At 38.6% G+C, this 14435-nt stretch overlaps 1 protein-coding gene across 1 annotated transcript in view; it reads right to left on the bottom strand.

The window, feature by feature from the left end:
* The window catches only part of SMARCA2 (SWI/SNF related, matrix associated, actin dependent regulator of chromatin, subfamily a, member 2), a 165365-nt gene that overhangs the window by 83344 nt on the left and 67586 nt on the right, over positions 1-14435 (bottom strand). Inside the window, exons 16-19 of the mRNA XM_012652873.1 lie at positions 13419-13485; positions 12667-12777; positions 9642-9884; positions 8001-8114 (exon numbers count right to left, since the gene is read on the bottom strand). Of these exons, the coding sequence (XP_012508327.1) occupies positions 8001-8114; positions 9642-9884; positions 12667-12777; positions 13419-13485 (535 nt within the window). The remainder of the gene's footprint in view (positions 1-8000; positions 8115-9641; positions 9885-12666; positions 12778-13418; positions 13486-14435) is intronic.

Here is a 14435-nt window from a genome sequence, read left to right as displayed (position 1 = left end):
GGTGGAGGGGGGTTGCAGGTGGTAGAGGAGATCAGGGTCATTATTATTAGAGGTATGATTAGGAGGGTGGGTCCTTCATACGGTTATATATAATTGAAGCTAGAGTCATGTTTTCTGAAATTTCATGGTTTCATCTTTGAGAGAGAGAATGGCTGTTCGAATTAAAAAATGTTCAATATAGGGTATTTTTAGTACTTCCCCTGCTTTCCAACTATACCCTTTAATAGGAACAGAATGATTTTAGGAAAAGCAGTGACTGGCCAATATCCTATGATTTTCTTTGTAAAACATTTCTTAAATGGTCACATGTGGCCATCCCCAATACTAGTCTTAAAATGAGATTTATAGCAGCCCTAAGATGACTGTCATTAACCTCTGCTCTTGAGAAATGACGGGATATATAACCTAGTGAGGACAACAGGTGGAGGAGAGAAATTAATCCCAATTGGACAAAACCTTATGAACATCCAAAGGAGGACAAGGCCTCCTGTGCAAGTTGAAATACCACAAAAATCTAATTTAAAGCAGTTAAAGGGAATTCACGTGCTCATGGTTTATCACACACCTGCAGTGCTTTACCACACTCCTAATGCATAAAATCTGCTGTGATTATTTCCTATTATTGTTTTTCTTTATTAAAAAAAATCCCAAGAATACAAATGTGTAATTTTCATAATAAACATCAGATTAATGGCTAGAAATATGCAGAATGTGATTAAAAGTAAATCAGCAAGCTGACTAATGTTTAATAAACTGATTAAGAATGATCAGGTTCTTTTCAGCTCTGAAGGCCAGGGACAGGAGGTCACAGTTGAAAAGAAGTTGAATATTCATTCAATTGTTGCTCTAGAAGAAACCCGTTAGGCCAGACAGAACCACAATTAATAGTCTTTTGCCACTCATTTTAATGCATCAAATCAGATTACAGAAAAACTTGCTCTTCTGCAGAAAAGTTAAAGACGAGCAAGTAACCAACCAAAACATGCTTTAGTTTTTAATGACCTTGGCCAAGGAGAAAAAAAATCTCCAAGTTTAATAAATAAATATGCACTTAGTATAGGCTTTGTGTTTTAGGCACCTGATTGTGTTATATGTTTAAAGTATTTCTCCTTTTTCTTTTGTAAAAAATTTTATTTTTTTCCAACGTTACTGAGGTATAATTGACAAATAAAAATTGTATATATTAAAGGTGTACAATGTGATAATTTGATATATACAGACATTGTGAAATGATTACCACTATCCTACTTTTTCAAGGACTGTTAACTCACAAAGAAATTTGATCACAGTGAAGAAAAATGTTAACTTCAGACTTTAACAGGAATAATAATAAAAACTACATCAAAGACTAATATTATTGAGCTCTTTCTGTGCACCAGGCCCTGTGCAAAGTGCTTTATGTGCCTTCTCTCATTTACCCCCCACCAGAGCTCTACTGAGACAGTCACATTTAGTGTCCTCATTTTATAGATAAGGAATTTGAGCATCAGAGAGGTTTAGCTACTGGCCCAAAATGATACAGTATTCATTGGTGCAGTTAGGATTTGAAACAGAGTCCACTCTTTTAAGCTCCATGCTAAGGATGGCCAAGGAGACTTTCAGGCTTCCTATCTCTGCCGGATGTTCACCTGAACCTGAACCTCCCTGCTGGCTTATTCAAACCTTCCTGAGTGTGGAAGAGATGGCTGATGGTTGTTTTCAGTGCTTTAGAGGATGGCAGATCCAGAATTAGGGACAAAACCTTCAACTCCCTTCCCATCAGTCAGCTACTGTTAAGAGGTGAAGGTGAGTCTGGAAAGCCGGAGACATGCATGATGATGCCATGGAGATGGGGATGCCAAGCATCCTCAGAAAAACAGCAGAGAGGCAAGCTCCCCTCCAGGATCTGACAGCTACTCTTAAAAGGTGAAGTCTCCTTCCTCACACAATTAGGGGATAATAGAAACTGGTTTGATACACATGATCACAATCACGGCTATAAAATTCACAACTATATTTTATATTTGTTTCTAGAACCTTCCCAAACAACTCCAAGCTATTTGGTTTGTTTTTGTACTTTTCTTCAAGCCTGGGATGTCCTTAGTCTTCGGGCTCCTTTCTAAATCCTACTCTACCTTAAGGGCTGTGTTTAAGACCTTCCGCAATTAGCCTATCAGCCAAAGCCAATTTCCCTGTCATTTCCCTCAAGGAAGTTGGTCAGTAAGCTTTTCTGATGGGACTGCCCTATCACAAAGATATGCTAAAGCACATCTCCCAATATCTGTCTATATATTTATTTATATATTACGATATGCATGTACTAATACTAATGTCAAGATATGAGTTACTTTGGGGGCAGAGATCAATGTTAAAGGCAGTTGATTTACATCCATATTTCAAGGTGCCAAGTTTGATGATATCTAATATTTTTGGTCAATTCCAGCCCAATTACCCTATGATGCAGTTGATGAAAACCCACACTAGGAACAGGAGAAGAGGCAGGATGGCCTTTTTCCCATTGTTCACCTAGGCTTACATTATTCATCTTGTTTTCAATCCACACTTCTCTGCAGAATCCTTTTAAGCCCTTCTGGGGAGCAGGGGTGTTAGTTTAGTTAAAATCAGATCATACTCAATCCCCTTGTCTGGATACAGGGAAACCCACAATGCCTCACAGTAGGTAGAAAGTAAATGAAGCAGGCAGGGAGGATGAACGGGCTGCCAGATGCTCCAGGTGGGGGAGGTCCTCTCTCAGGCTTTCTCTAAGATAACCTACACAGTCTACTGCAGGCACACAACTGGCTTTCTGACATGTATATACCTACCACAAAGTATCTGTACATCAAATACCAATAAAGCTTAAATTTTTAAGAGAAAAATATATATGGTTGTTCAAACATAACAGATTACTAGTAGGCACCTCTCCCACACACAGACCCAGGTGTGCGCACTGGAGACCCCTGCCCTAGAATACTTCAATGACGACGTTGCCTTTCACTGCCGCGGCACCATCATTCGGCGTGAGTAGACCTCATCTCCATGGCCAAGGCTGCCGACCTCTCACACCATGCGTCCCTTTTCTGGTGTCGCCCCTGCACCTCCCACCCAGCCGAGTACGGTGCATGAAGTTGGCAATCGATAGTTGTGTGTGGGGAAAAGGGATGCACTAAAATAGACACGCTGGCTGACAGTGATGAGGGGAGAGGGGTTTCTACAATAATCATGCCAACTTCAACTCTGTTGGGTCTGAGTTCACCCCCACCCTGCCCACCAAAAAATGTGATAGCACCTGTTGAGAGCAGGAATGTGAAAGCATCTGAAAATATACTATGGCTGCAGCAAATGAACTTTGTGACTTCCTAACAGGAATGACGAGAGCCAATGGAGGTATTTTTGTTCAAATTACATGTATAGCTGAGGTGCTAGCCTCAGGTACATGACCTAAGGATTCGTATTTTAGTAAATGGCCTCATTGGTCCCTACAAGTACCCAAATGAGGGGATTATATTGGCCCAGAGTCTCTTCTCATGTAATCCTTAGAAATATTTGAGCTTTATTCGTAGTGTCTGCCTGCATACTACTCTTCATTTACGCTTTCCCTTCCGAAACAGCGTATTATTGGAACAATAAACCTAGACTACTGTGTGTAATATGTTACCACTTTGTGAACTGAGATTTTTTTAAACAATACAATTCAATTTATGGATGTACTGGGTTCTGGAATCTATGGCATGAGAAAGGAACAAAGTAATGATAATTATACTAACCATTACAAACCTTTACATAATGAATACATAAACTGCCCATCTAAACAAAGCTTTTTCGGTGTTTCACACAAATTATATAAGAATCAATGTTGATTTTAGGTAGGTCAACCTCCAGTTAACCTCAGACACAATATATGTATTTTAGCAGAGTTAGACATCAATATATACACAGCCAATTACAATTACCAAAGAACCCTACTTACCGAGCTAAAGAGTCGGAGCTTATCTTGGAAATGAGGGTGAAGCCAGTGAAGAATATTCAATATTGCTTATAAAATTATTTTCTGATTTATACTTATAAAGTTTGGAAAATGAATTAAGTAACAAAGGGGAAAATAAAATACACCTACAATCCCACCACCTAGAGATAACCATATTTAACATTTTGATGGTTCTTGATGATATGAATTAACAAAAGAGGCAGCACGGACAACCTTAAATAGGAGCTAAATCGAAAAATCAATGTTCATTTAGCTTAAGTTGTTTTTATATAATCCCTTTTCTATTTAGCACTCTTTTTTTTTTTTTTATTTCAGCATGTTATGGGGGCACAGATGATTAGGTTACGTATGATGCCCTTACCCTCCCCCCACGCCAAGTTCGAGCTTCAAGTGTGTCCATTCCCCCGGAGGTGGGCATCACACTCATTGTTTGTGCATATGCCCGTCCCCTCCTCACCCCTCCCCCCTCCCTCTGCCCAACATCTAATACATGTTATTCTTATATGTGCACTTAAATGTTGATCAGCTAATACCAATTTGATGGTGAGTACATGTGGTGCTTGTTTTTCCATTCCTGGGATACCTTGCTTAGTAGAATGTGTTCCAGTGCTTTCCAGGAGTGTATAAGAGGTAGCACTCTTTCTTGAGTACAAGAAATGGATGTTGTACCAGCAGCTTGGTCATGGGGGGGGGGCACAGTGCATTCCCTTGCTCATTAGGTGTTTCATTAGACTAATATTAAAACTAATTTTCCCATGTAGAAGAGCTACATTTGTCAGATTGTGGACTTTATATGCCTGCTTTAGTTTCACCTGAGAAAGAACATGAAAAGATGCTCAACAACATCAGACACTGGAGAAATGCAAATTAAAGTTACAAAATACCGCTACATACCTATTGAAATGGCTAAAAATGTTGGAAAACTGACAATACCAAGTACTGATGAGAATGTGGAGGAACTAGAATGCTCATATATTGCTGATAGGACTACAAAGTAGTTCAGGCAGTTGAGAAAACAGTGTGTAAGTTTCTTACAAAGTTATGTATGCATTGACCATATGACCAAGTAATCACACCGCTAGGTATTTATTCAAGTGAAATGAAAACCTATGTTTACACAAAAACCTGTACACAAATATTAATAGCAGCTCTATCCATAATCATCAAAAACTAGAAGCAACCCAAATGTTCCTCAGCTAAGTGGATACACAAACTGTGGTGTACCATATAATAGAATATGATTCAGAAATAAAAATGAACCAACTATTGATACATGCAGCAACTTGGATGAATCCAAAAACACATGATGCTGAATGAAAGAAATCAGATGCAAAAGGTTACACTGTCAGATTCCAGATTCTGGAAAATGTAAAGCTATAGGATGGAGAACAGATTAGTGGTTGCATGAGGCTAAAAGTAGAAGGAGTGTTTGACTAAACAAGGGTAGCACCAGGGAATGTTTTTTGGGGGGCTGGGTGATAGAATTGTTCTGTATTTTTGGTTGTGAGCGTGGTTAATATAACTCTATGCAATTGTCAAAACTCAAAACTATATACCAAAAGGAGTAAATTAAAAACCACTTTCCTAACTGATTCTTTTCTTCATAAAAACATCTGAGAATTACAGCTTTGGAAGTATTTAGCCTTTTCTTGCCATCAGCCATAATGCCTTCCTGGACTCTTTATACAGGCTGAGTAAGACATGTATGTTGTTTGTGGCTTTAAGTAGGAGGTGACAGAAAAAACCTCCTTACCCCCAAGGATGACACTTAAATTTCCAACTCTCCCTAAGTAATAAAAATCCTAACAAGGCAGAAAAAGTAGAAAATGAACACCAGCCAAGCTACATCAACAGCCATGTACTCACACAAACCCCTTGAAAGGTTTACGTGGACAGAGATGAGAGGGCTACAGAAAGTACAGCAAAGACAAGAGAACAGTGAGAAGGAACTTGAAGTGAATAGGAAACTGGAACTCCCATTAATAATAGAAACAGCAACATGAGTAGAAAATAAGGAACATGGTAGAAGCAGCTGTCCCTACTTGGGTGCTCACCACGTGCCTGGCATAGTACTATGAGCCCTACATCCATTTAATCCTCACAACAATTCTATGAGGCAGACATCATTTATTTTCCAGTTCACTGATGAGAACACTAAGACCCATTTGGGTTAAATGACTTGCCCGAGTTTGCATAGGAAGAGACGGAGACTGTGGCGGGGACCCAGGCCCACTCTGATGGGCAGAGCCCAGTGATTTCTGCTTTACCAAGTTGCCTCCAAGAAAAGGTAACGTTGTTACCTTTAAAGGTATGGATACCTATAAAGGCATCCATAAATAATGCCACACACGAAATATTTAATATATTTATATTTAATATAATACTCAGGGAATTAATGAGTATAATTTATGCAGGAGGCATACTCTTGACAATCTGAGGGTAAATACATATTTTATAAAAGTTTATCATCCTTCAAGGGTAGTCAGGAAGCTCTCTTGCAGAAAGAACTGTAAAATAAATATTTTCATAAAGTAAAGAATTCCTTTGTGATACAATTAATTATCTCATAATCTTTGTGCTGCAAAAATTTGGATTTTTCTACAATGGCTTTTCTTAAAACAGAACATACTACTTTCAACTTATAATATGTTTTTAAAAATTTACATTAGCCAGTCCTGGAAATGAATAAACAAGATTATGAAGTTTTATGAGGTGAATAAATGAAGGGCTTCAGTTAATAACCTTTTATTTTATACCTTTTCTAAAGAAAAAAAAAGAAAGTATGGGGCAAATTAAAGTCTTTAACATTCCATCTCTATAACTTGCAGGATCACAGTAACAGTATGCCAGGAAGTAGCTGAAGGCAGCCACATGACCACTACGCCCATTCATCAGTTATCTATTCAGTAACTAAACTCCACCTTGAACAGAAAGGACATTACCCAGAAGCCAAGACCACAGGAAGGAAAAGGGACTATCAACAGCATTCAATACCCAAGATGCATTTACCAAAAAATAAAATACTTAAACATTTATACTTTCACCAGGCTACGCATGGTATAAAAACAATTTTTTATTTTTAAATTTTTTTCTTACTGTTAATGAATAAAGGATTAGGGAATAAAATTCTCTTTTAGCAACGTGATCAACTTTGTACACCATCTTGCCAACTCCCACTAAGAATGAACGGGATGAACCAATCTGTCCAAAAATAGAGTTGTTACCCAGAAAAACCACAATCATGCAAAAATAAGACATTTCAGAATTGGCTCATTTAAAGAAACAACTCAAATCAAAATATCTCTTGCAATAAATAGTATACAATGCTAAACTATCTTTAAGAGCATGGAACTCAGAACTCAAATGTGAGCAGAAACATATTAAACTAATACACAAATCCAACCCAAAAACATGGAGCTAAGGGCTTAAAAGACATGCTAAAAGCACTGAAAACTCAGTTTCCATAAAGCAATCTGAAAAATACTCAAGTGTTCACAGGAACCTAATTTTTATGGTGCAGGACAAAAACCACGTCCCAGAATAATGAGATGATGTGTTTGTAATTTGCAGGAACTCTATTTTTCACTTACTATCAGATGGTGACATCACAAACATCAAATATTGAATAAACTTCTGGGAAACTTGGCAAATGTTTACTATGCCCTTCAGTAATGACATAAGTCCCAAAGTCAAATCCTTATTTAGCTTATAAGCAGAACAATTCTGTAGTGCCTGCAGAACTCGATGAGCTCAGTAACTTAAAAAAAAAAAATCTAAAATTAAAATGTAATGAGACTCAATGAACTTGATAATTTTATAAAATCTATCCAAAAGCTTTTGGAAACCAGGCTGAAAATACTGTAATATCCCTTCTCTCTCTAGCCCTATCAAATAAAAAAGCACTTTAAGATATTTTCAAGATACCTGCGGCTAAAATACAAGCCTGCTGTTTTAGAAACATAATTTCAGGGACAGGTAGGTACTTCATATATTTGCAGGGGGGAAAAACACAACTTTTGAATTTGCAACATACTTTTTCTGGAAGCTGGGATTCAACTTCTTTCTTCAGTCTTCTCAGTAAAAATGGTCTCAACACCTTATGTAGACGCCTAATGATCAATATAGTTTCTTCTTCATTTAAGTCCACCTATAAGAGAACCTTATATGAATTGGATTTTTTTTAAAAAAAAGGATGTTTCATATAATAAAGCTTTATGTTACACTTATTAGGTGTTTCGATACATTCAATTTTGCATGTATTAAAGCCAGGTTTATGCCTGTTATGTACACCTCCAAATCCTCCTCCCATCTGCCTACCAAGTGCTAATAAAATGGCCTCTAAATAGGTGTCCACGTCTTACATGCTGAGTTCTGTGGAAAACGGCCCAGAAGCCACCAGTTTTAGATTGGCAGTGTTAACCTGAAATTTTATGGGATACATCTGGCAATAAATGGTGATTGAAGATTGAGATAGAATGAGAGAAAAGGGGCAACGGTCCGTGTTTCCACTTAAAGCTGAAGCCTTAAGTTAAGCCCTTAGCTTTGGTTGTCTCAGAGGCAGAAACATTCTGAGGGAACAGGGACTTGAACATATAATAAAAAGAACAAGAATAAGAATAGATCCAGCTTATGCTAGTGGGTCTCTAAGTCCCTTTACCGTATCTCCTTTCCTTTTCTTGGCCCTGATCTAGCTCAAGTGTAATCCTATTTATAAACTCTGAGCCTGTCAGGCCACCTACAAGGGAGGCTGAGGTGGGAGGATTGTTTGAGGCCAGGAGTTTGGGCCAGTCTGGGAGATACAGGGAGACCACACCTCAAAATAGGAACAAAAAGAACAAAACAAACCAACCAACCTCTAGGGGGCAGAGTTGACTGACACTACTTTCTACAAACGGGCAAGCAAATGACTTTACTTACAAACCACAAATGTGCCTACAAGGTACCTCAAAATTCAAGGGCCCAGACAGTTCAAACATAAAGTTTCCTAAAGCATTCTTAGTGGCTTTTCATTCCTATAGCTAAGGAACCACTGATCACAAAGACATGTGCCCACTTCTTTTCTTACAATGGCCTAAACCTTCCTTTTATAAATGATCCCTAAAAGAAAACGGCTGAAAAAAGAGTAAGAAATTTGAAAATGGCTGCTCCAGGAGGAATATGTATGTACACTCAAAATACAAGCTCACACCAAAACCTGAAAAAAGCATGTACAGAAAATTAGTATAAACTAGTTCTGTTTTACACACAAACTCTTTATGTGGAAATACATTAAAGGGAAGTCCAAGTTTATAACAAGGAGAGATTTGTTTTAAAGCGTGTATGCAGCTGGTTGATTTGGTTTGGTTAAATTAATTTAACACATATCTCCAGTTCATCCTCCCTGAGCCCACTGCAGTTAAGCACTGCATCAGTCAGGAACATTCTCTGTGGCCTGGTAAGTATGTTGGCAAAAGACAAAGGGGTTAGGATGCCCCATACACCACTGGATCCATTTTCTTAGGAGGGAAAAATAATGCTGGAATGAGACCATGTCCACCCACTGACCGGCTTCATAAAATCAGAGACATTGTAAACCACCCTGTGGACTTTTGTGGCTCTAATGTTCTCAGTTTTAGGCACTTCCGTTTCATTTCATTGTCATGCAGTAGAAAAAAAACAAAAGTTAGACCAGTACCCTTTCGCCAGTCATGGCAAATGGAGCATTAAACCACTGTTCGAATGTGCTGCAGCTCTTGAAAATTGTGGGGAGGAGGAAGTTGAGGAGGGCCCAGAGTTCAGGGAGCTTATTCTGCAGCGGGGTCCCAGTCAAAAGGATCCTCCTGGGGGCCACATAGTGAGTGTTCAAGACCTGAGTCAGCTTGCAGTGGTGATTCTTCATCCGGTGGCCTTCGTCCACTATCATGTATTTCCACCGAATCTACAGCAAAAGAGGAAGGACCAACGTAGTAAGTAAGGGGGTATATAACTATCGCCAACAGGCACTGGTGGTGTGGAAAACCAAAGAACCCACGCTTGGTATATGATATGGTGTGATGCTCCTTAAGACGAAAGAATATCAAGAAACAGACCCATTTCCCATGTCTGGCAGATCACGTAAGACGTCATATAATAAGAGAATGTTAAAGCAACAAAGTCCGATACAGGCCATGTAATTCCAAATCACCCTTTTACAAAGAAGGAACTTAGGTCCCAAATGAAATGGTTGATCCTGTGTCTGGATCCTGCATCTCCCCATCTAGGGCTTCTACTGTTGATACTTTATCATGACAACGATCCCAGATTTCATGGTCTTAATACCTCTGCTCATGGTAGGTACAGAATATAGGTAACCACTTGAAGCAAATGTTAATGGCTAATGTTTTCCAAGACAGCACTGGCAGGCATCTATAGCAGAGATGCTCTTGGCTTCACGTTTTCTTTTCTTTTTTACTCTGGCTGGCTACTACCTTTAGGGCTTGGCTCACTGCTGTGTTTTATTTTGTTTGAATTGATTGCTAAAATTTAAAAGCTGGAATATTTCACATAAAAATGTGGACATCCAACTTCTTTTAAAAAAAATTAGATCTAGCCACTTGGCTACCTTGGTTCACACATATTCCTTACCCGCCAGGTCTAGGACCCCTGTTTTATCTAAAATAAAAGGATATACTCACTGGCAGAGAAGGCAATGAAAAAATATCATTCCTCCATTTATGTCAAAACTGCAGGATTAAACACAACATACTCCTTCAACACAACTATCACTTAAAAAGTCAAGAATACTCATATAGCACAATTCTCCTTCCTAAGTCTACACAGTCACCATCCCTTTCCTCTCTCGTACCTCACCCTTTAGCTCTCTCCAAGGCCACTATTCAGTTTTTTAAAGTGAACACAACGAGGAATGTTCCACTAAGCCTATCCATTCCCTACAAACAGTGGTAATGGCCAAGAAAAACATCCGGTGCTCATATGTCCCCAGATCCCACTGCAGAACGCCTAGAGAGAGCAGGGGATGAGGAAAGTATTCTACACAATCCTCGCCTTCCTCATTAGAAGCTCCAGTCATGTCAGGGGAAAAGGCATAAAATCATCAGTCAGGCTGGGATGTACAGGTAAAAGAAACTACCAGAATTTTTTTTCCCCCTTCCTCCACGACCTCTAAGGAAAATGTTTAAGAATAATGAAAGTTGTAAGACCAACCGTTCCAAATGTGCCAATAGCATGCAAAGAGGCCAGCAGATGAAAATGTGTTTAAATAAATATTCTAAATCTACTTTCCTGCCTAATTTAGCTTATGAAATAATAAATAAGGAATCAGAGGCTTTTGATTTTGCTATTGGGTCTACTACTAATTAGGTCTTCCACTTGGAAAAAATTACTACCCCTTTCTATAGCTCCATTTCTCCAGTAACAAATAAAAGTGATGTATCTCATTACCGGGTGTTTCCAATGAATTTTGAAATATATATGCAGAAGACACAATATGAATTTTTTTAAAAGGATCTCAAACGTACAAACACATTCCCATAGTAATATTGAAAACACATCATTTCTGACACTGCCAAATTCATCTCTGAGTCTGAAGAACAGGAACACAGCATTGTTGCCGGTGCCATCTCAATTATTAAACCTCCCCTGGGAACACATTTCCTTTATGTTATTTCTTATGATGCCACGAAGGGAATTATCAGTTCCCAGAGCAAAGGTTTAATGCAGAGATAGAGCAGACCCAGAAACAGAGATTCTGTTCAATTCTGGACATAACTTAGTTTCAGATTACAGTGCTTTCAAAACACCATGGGGTAAAAAAAAATACCAAACAAAAAAATTAAGTTTTCATTGTTTGTTCCACGAAAGACAGTACTTCCATCAGTCTCCATGAACATATTAGGAAACAAGATGATATAAATAGAAAAACAAATTAGGAGACGTGTAGGTCACAGAAACGACTCTTTCTCAGTTCCAAATAAATAGTCACGGAAACAGCCCTGAGTAATTCGAACAATGATAGCCTATTATTTTACCAGGAAAAACCTAAAACAGGGATACCACAAAAGCTGCAGCTCGAATAAATGTTCATATGGTGGAGACCATATGGAGAGGTGCCTGCTCGTCTTCAGAGAGACAGAGGCACAGAGGAATGAAGTTACGCTGACAATATCCCAGGGCAACAAAAACAATTATTTCTTTCCTGAGCATGTTCAGGGCTGTTGGTGAGAAAAGAATTGCAGAAGGAACCCAGGTGAATTTTTTTAAGAGATGTAAACTCATTAACTGTGAGAGGCGAGGTAAGAGCCCTAGGATCACACACACATGCACACACACACACAAATAGCATGCATAAAATTAAAAACCATGACCAAAATATATAGAACACTTCGAAAAAAAATAAAAAGAAAGAGAAAAAGGCAAGTCATCTAAAGATCAAATTAAACTATTGAGTACATTTATCTGGTGTTGGGCAGATGGGAAGAGGTAGCAGGGAATGGGTATACTCACACCTAACGGGTGCAGTGCGCACCGTCTGGGGAATGGACACGCTTGAAGCTCTGACTCAGGTGGGGCAAAGGCAACATATGTAACCTAAATATTTATACCCCTATAATATGCTGAAATAAAAAAAAAACACACACACAAAAAAACCAACTTGAGGAATACTTCACACTTCAGTGTGATGGACCATAATTAGAGATATGAAAATTTCTTTTAAAGCATACCTTTGCAAGAATGTGCTTGTCTTTTATAATGTACTCATAAGTAGTCAAAAGGACGTTGAATTTGCCACTCCGTAGCTGGGGGACAAGAGAGCGACGCATGGCAGGAGTACCCTGAATGGAAAGAAAAATATGTTACCGAATGGGAGTATGTGTGTGTACTTTCTCACTATTCATAGCTTAATGACACCCAGACATGTGACTGAGGAATGCACATATGCCGTTGTCATACACTGATCCGTCATCCATGAAGGAAGTCTCGCCTAAATGGCACGCGTCTTGACACTTCTCAGACCCTTCCCACTGAAGAGGGGACACTGAAAAGGAAACGACAGTGACCTTGCGGTAGTGGAGAACCCGCTGCTCTGCCGCAAGGCTCCATTTCTGTGGGAGCGTACAGCAGGCGCCCAGGCGCCGGGTAACTGCCTGACTTCGCAGGAACAGTCGGCACAGCAGCAGCCCACAGCGAGCCAGCCTGCAGCACGCAGAATGTGCGATATTTGTCATTTGTATTACTCTCATCAGAAACCTCGCAATATGATAATTAACAATTTTCTTCTGGATTTCACTATCTGAAAGTAATTATGGTTTATTACAGTAATCTTCTTGGGATGATTAACTCTCACGGTTTAGTACATGATGTACATGACAAAACTTTACAACCAAATACAGTTCACAGATGTGCATATGGAATGAAGAAAATAGGGTCTATTTTTTGCGTTTCCACATTTATATATAAATACAGCATTCCAAACCTTGTAAGAAATTTTCACCACAGAAGGAGCCCATTTGTCAAATTCATATGTCCAGTTAGATAGGGTCCTATAGAAAAAAAAAAAAACACAGAAAAAAAGACATTTGTATAAAAATCAGTGGTTCAAAAGATGTTCTTATTCATTTCAGGCCTCACCTTTAAAGGGGTTAGAGAATATAAAATATCTCAACTACCTGTTTATTTTAAAGGTGTGGAAATAAGAGATAAGTTAGAAATAAGTTGCCACAAAGCGTCACAAGTTTGTGGTTCATAAAAAGTCTCATATAAAAAATTAAAGACGGCACAAATATAGAGAGCCAAAAACTAAATTTTAATATGATATTGAAACAGCAATTGCCAGAGTGATTTTGGGAAATCTTCAGAAACAGCCATGTAAGTTCAGAGAAAAGTCGTATCAGGAAAAAGAAATTATAAAACCACATGAAAATATTAATAAATCTGTCAAGAGGGAGTAGGGGAAGAACTATTGAATGACTTTTTTTTTTAAATCCCTGAAGTGTCACCATTAGAACATACAAAATTTAGATAAAGTGCAATGATATCTAAATATTATAAATATAGAAAATTCATATAAAAAGGTCTGCCAATAGTCCCCATTAGACAAAATTTGAAGAAAATACAAAACCAGAATCCTATTCTTACTCGAAGTCCAAGTTCATGTCATCATTGAGATCTATAGCGAGACCCCAGTGAGTAAGGTTGCAACCTAACACCAACAGCCAGATACGCTGGCCTCCCAGGGAGGGTGGCTGCAAACCCTTATTCCCTGGCTCGGAGTGTTCACTAAAGACCTACTGAGAACCGTCCGGCAGTGAGTGAGGCACTGGGGTGGAACAGTGAACAGCAAGGACCTGTCCTCATGAAGCAGCAGACTCATTGGCACAGAAAGTGCACACACGGAGGTTACTTCAGTGCAAAATTCATAGTTATGATTTTGATTTGGGTTCTGTTTTACAAAGACACGATAAAGGAAGATTTAAGAATATATAATCTTTTG

The sequence above is a fragment of the Propithecus coquereli genome, unplaced genomic scaffold, assembly GCF_000956105.1.
Source record: "Propithecus coquereli isolate 6110/MARCELLA unplaced genomic scaffold, Pcoq_1.0 Scaffold403, whole genome shotgun sequence".
Classification (NCBI taxonomy): Eukaryota; Metazoa; Chordata; class Mammalia; order Primates; family Indriidae; genus Propithecus; species Propithecus coquereli.
Note: the sequence above shows the minus strand (reverse complement) of the source record. Positions and strands in the feature narration are given on the sequence as shown.